At 37.5% G+C, this 4716-nt stretch overlaps 1 protein-coding gene across 1 annotated transcript; it reads left to right on the plus strand.

The window, feature by feature from the left end:
- Positions 1–831: 831 nt before the first annotated feature.
- On the plus strand, positions 832–4149 carry LOC145133132 (receptor-like protein EIX2). The gene has a single exon (XM_079068065.1). The coding sequence runs from the start codon at positions 944–946 to the stop codon at positions 3944–3946; it is 3003 nt and encodes a 1000-aa protein (XP_078924191.1). The 5' UTR covers positions 832–943; the 3' UTR covers positions 3947–4149.
- Positions 4150–4716: the final 567 nt, after the last annotated feature.

Here is a 4716-nt window from a genome sequence, read left to right on the forward strand (position 1 = left end):
CACAGATTTCCGAGTCTTCCATGATAATAAGTAAATATCATTATAGATGTGAGTATAACTCTAAAAGGTTTCATGATATCAAATGTCATTTTTGACAGAAAAGTACAGTTTATATTTTCACGTAAACAACTTTCTTTAAATGTCAACACAGAAGTTGCATCTTATACACATTAAAGATCGCACGTTTTGCAACTAAAATGCATAATAACCTTAAAGACATGAGCTTCTAGCATGCAGCAATAGTTTTATCAAATCTAATAAATTTAAATTTAATTTGGAACCTAAAATCAATACCTATCTTAAATGTGTTTGAAAATATCAAATGCGTTTAAAGGAATGCCTTTGAGCATTCTTTTTGTTTAAAGTCTTTCCTAAGTCTGATATATTATAGACTGATAAACAAATTTAATCTGTCTATTGTATCAGGTGTGAACATTGTTAAAAGGCAGCAGCTCCTGAATATTAGAGGCTTGATGCTAAGCTTCTAGAAGGCCAAAATCCATTTTAATTGGAAAGGTAATTTATTCAAATAATTTGAAAGAAATTTATAGCTATTATTTCATTAAATCTGCTTGTTAGTGGCCTTTGATCGGTTTTTCATTCTGTTTGATACTTGACTTGATTGACGTTTCAACTTGTAAATGCTTATTTGTCAAATACTGTGTTTTTTTAATTCATGATTTTAATCGTGGCCAAGTACAATTGCATAGCAATGGTGAAGATACTTGGGTCATGAACCACTTATATTGACCAAAAGAAAAAGGAAATTAGCCTAGGAGCACACACAAGAATACAAGTCTCTCCTTTACCTTAAAGTCTTCATTTATGGCTTTATAAATCGACTACCTTCTTCAGCTTAACAACTTGTCACTTCATCTTAAACATCCATCCTTCCTTCAATTTTTTGTCGAATCTCTAAATTAACTTAGTTAGGGTTTTGATAATGGGGAATCTGAGGGGTTTGGGGCTCCATCTCATTTTTGTATGTGCTTTGCTGTTTGCAGGAGCCACATATACTTCTACTTGTTTGGGTGATGGAAATACGAGTCTCGCTGTTTGCTCTGAGCAAGAACGACTTGCTCTTCTCAAGTTCAAAGACAGTGTTGAAGATCTCTCTGGAATGTTGTCATCATGGGTTGGCATTGACTGCTGCATGTGGGAAGGAATCCACTGTGATGGTATCACTGGGAAGGTAGAAAGCCTTCATCTCAGAGGAGATTACTATGATTGGGTTGAAGGCTACAGCAACTACTTAGTTAGTAATGAGGTGGACTCTTCTTTGGAAGATTTGAGGCATCTCAAATACTTGGACTTGAGTGGGAATGATTTTCAAGGAAGTCGGATCCCAAAGTTCATCAGATCCTTCAAACAACTGAGCTACCTCAATCTGTCCCATGCTGGTTTTGAAGGTATTATTCCTCCTCACATTGGAAATCTTTCTAATTTAAAGGTTCTTGATCTCAGTTGGAATGAAAAGCTGATGGCAGATGATATGGCATGGACTTTTGGCCTTTCGTTACTTAAGCATCTCGATTTGAGTTTGGTAGATCTTGGCGGAGCACAAAACAGGGGCATGTTGTTTTACATGATTCCTTCTTTAAAAGAGTTAAGTTTTTCACATTGTGGACTTTCCAATGCTGATCTTCGTCCTTCTCTTAATTCTAGTCGAATACGTTCCAACATCAAACACTTGGATCTTGGCTTCAATTCTTTCGGAGGTCCACTCCCTGGATTTTTTCAAAACATGTCATCCCTAACATTTCTGGATCTTTCATCTTTTAATGTCAGTTTGGCATGGAACTTTGCAAACCTGCTAAGCATGATACCTTCTTTAGCAGAGCTGCATTTGTCAGATTGTGGGCTCGATAAGACGCATCTATCTTCCCCTCATCTTAATGTCAGTACACTTTCCAACATCCAACACCTTGATCTCAGCAAAAATTCAATTGAAGGCACATTTCCATCTGTTTTAAAAAACATGAGTTCCCTAAGAATCCTTCACTTCTCACATAACATGCTGAGTTCACCGGTTCCTATTATGCCTAATCTTCTAGGTCTTTATATTTCCAATAACTGGTTAACCGGTCCTATTCCTACATTCCTTGGGAATCTTTCCAAACTTGATCTTTCTTTTAATCAATTGAATGGTTCAATTCCAGAATTCTTTGGAAATTTAGCTGCTTTAACACATTTGGATCTAAGTGTCAATCGGTTAACAGGCCCAATCCCAACATCTCTAGGAAAACTTGTTTCATTACAATCAGTTAGGCTGAATTCGAATTTATTAAATGGAACTATTCCAGTTTCAATCGGCCAAATTGCTAAACTCCAAACTTTAGATTTATCTAACAATTCTTTAGAAGGAGTAGTTTCTGAAGCCCATTTTGCTAACCTTTCAATGTTGATGTTTTTGGATGCTTCTTATAACACCAAGTTGACATTCAATGTTTCACGTGACTGGATACCTCCATTCCAGTTGGTATCTCTTGACCTCAGTTCTTGCAATATTGCAAATGGATTCCCGCAGTGGCTTCGAAATCAAAGGAAACTTTATGAGTTAGTGTTGTCCAATGCTTCAATCTTAGGACCTCGGCCCAGATGGTTGCGGAGGATGCCCATCATACTTCACTTAGATCTCTCTCATAATCAACTGATCGGACCTTTAACAAACCTTCCCAGTGGGGAAACTTATGGTGGGTATGTAGATGCTCCTTCGTTATTTCTGGAAAACAACTTTTTCAATGAGTCGATTCCAAGTTCATTGTGCAGAAGGACAGATTTGGTATTTCTTGATCTTTCCGAAAATAGGTTAACTGGTAAAATTCCCAAGTGTCTTGAAAATCTGCATGGGTTGTTTACCATGATACTTAGCTCAAATCGGCTGTCTGGTGTCATTCCAAGCTCTGTAGCTCTTAATTTATTGCGTCGGTTAAAATTGAATGACAACAACTTTGTTGGTGAGCTTCCTCGAGAATTGAGGAATCTACGATATTTATGTATCTTAGATGTGGGTGATAATAGATTGTCTGGAAATCTACCCGAATGGGTCAGGAAAGAACTTACATATTTGGCGGTTTTGAGGTTGCACAAAAACAACTTCACCGGAAGAATTCCTCAGTCATTTTGCAAAGCTTCAAATCTTAGAATTTTGGATGTTGCACACAACAACTTAAAGGGAACCATCCCTCCTTGTCTTGGAGAATTGATTGCCATGGTTTGCGGTAGAAGGTATCGGCCCTTTGAACATCCCTCTTTCAACAATGATGAGAATGTTGAGCAGGTCATGAAAGGTGTTGATATTGAATATACAAGAACTTGGTATATGGTTTATAATATGGACCTTTCAAGCAATAGACTTGTCGGAGAAATACCGGTCGAGCTAACTGCACTTTCAATGTTGGTGGGCCTCAATTTGTCTAATAATCATCTCAGTGGGCGTATTCCAGACACCATAGGAAACATGTCAGAGTTAAATTCTCTTGATTTATCTGGAAACGAGTTGACTGGTGTGATCCCTCCGAGCATGGCAGATTTGACTTTTTTGAGCCATTTGAATTTGTCACACAACAACTTGTCGGGACGAATTCCAACAGGAAGCCAACTGCAGACCCTCACTGATTCATCGATATATGAAGGGAACAAAGATCTGTGTGGACCTCCATTGCCAAAGAATTGCATAAATCCAGGAGAAGACCCAATAACAACAACAACAACCACTAGCAAGAAGAAAGACGAAGCAGCTGATGAGAAAACCAAGGTATGGATGTTCTACATGGACATAATTTGTGGTTTTGCAACAGGTTTCTGGGGTGTTATTGGGGTTTTGTTGTTGAAGAGGCAATGGAGACACAAGGTTTTCATGTTTGCAGAGGAAACCATGGACAAGATATATGTTGCAGTTGTGGTAAAAGTTAACAAGATCAAGAGAGGAAGAGAAACCGCATAGTATACTATGCAAGGACTTTTCAGTGTTTATTTTGCTTTCTAATACCACTACTGTGTTTTTTTATACTACTGTTTAGATTTTATATTTGTGATGTTTAATTGTGTCACTGTTGAAACATTTGTTGGATTTGGTATGTATATATACAAGATCAAGTAGTTAGATTAGACTACTAGGGAATCGAGTTCCTTAGGATTTCAAAAGAATCCGTGTGAGGCAGGATTTCAACATGAAATACCATGCACTCTTTCACTCTCAACTTGCTTCTGCTCTCACCATAACTTGCTGCTGATTTTTGTCACTTTTCATCTAAATGGCTCCAAGTAAGAATCAGATAATGCAGTCATTATCTATTTTCTGGTTGAACCTTTTGTGGTTCTGCTGCTGCATTTCGAGCTTTGCATCTTTCTACTTCAGTTCTTATTGTTAAATATATTGTTTAGTTATTTCTCTTTTTATACTTTTTAAATAGTATACAGTCCCTTTGTGTAATATGTACTCTATATATTCATTCTATTCACATAACCCTAATTGATGGGTTTTCACATCATTAAACATGGTATCGAGTCTTCCTGTGTTTGCTTTTTGAATCGATTGCACAAGTACCAGACGTATTCTCCAATTTTTTTTGGCGCTGCCTCAAGTTCTTTCTCATCTGCCCTTGTCGATCAAAGCCATTGCCTGAGGTTTTTTTTTTCTCTGTTACTTCCTGCCTCCTGTGCCATCTCGATCACAGCAACCTCCAAGCAATCTCCACCGATCGCAAATCTCTT

Source organism: Lactuca virosa, chromosome 8, assembly GCF_052849685.1.
Source record: "Lactuca virosa cultivar CGN04683 chromosome 8, Lactuca_virosa_CGN04683_v6, whole genome shotgun sequence".
NCBI classification, from domain to species: domain Eukaryota; kingdom Viridiplantae; phylum Streptophyta; class Magnoliopsida; order Asterales; family Asteraceae; genus Lactuca; species Lactuca virosa.

What these genes read in the sequence shown, in the direction of transcription:
- LOC145133132 (XM_079068065.1), top strand. Translation starts at nt 944, where the DNA reads ATGGGGAATCTGAGGGGTTTGGGGCTCCATCTCATTTTTGTATGTGCT.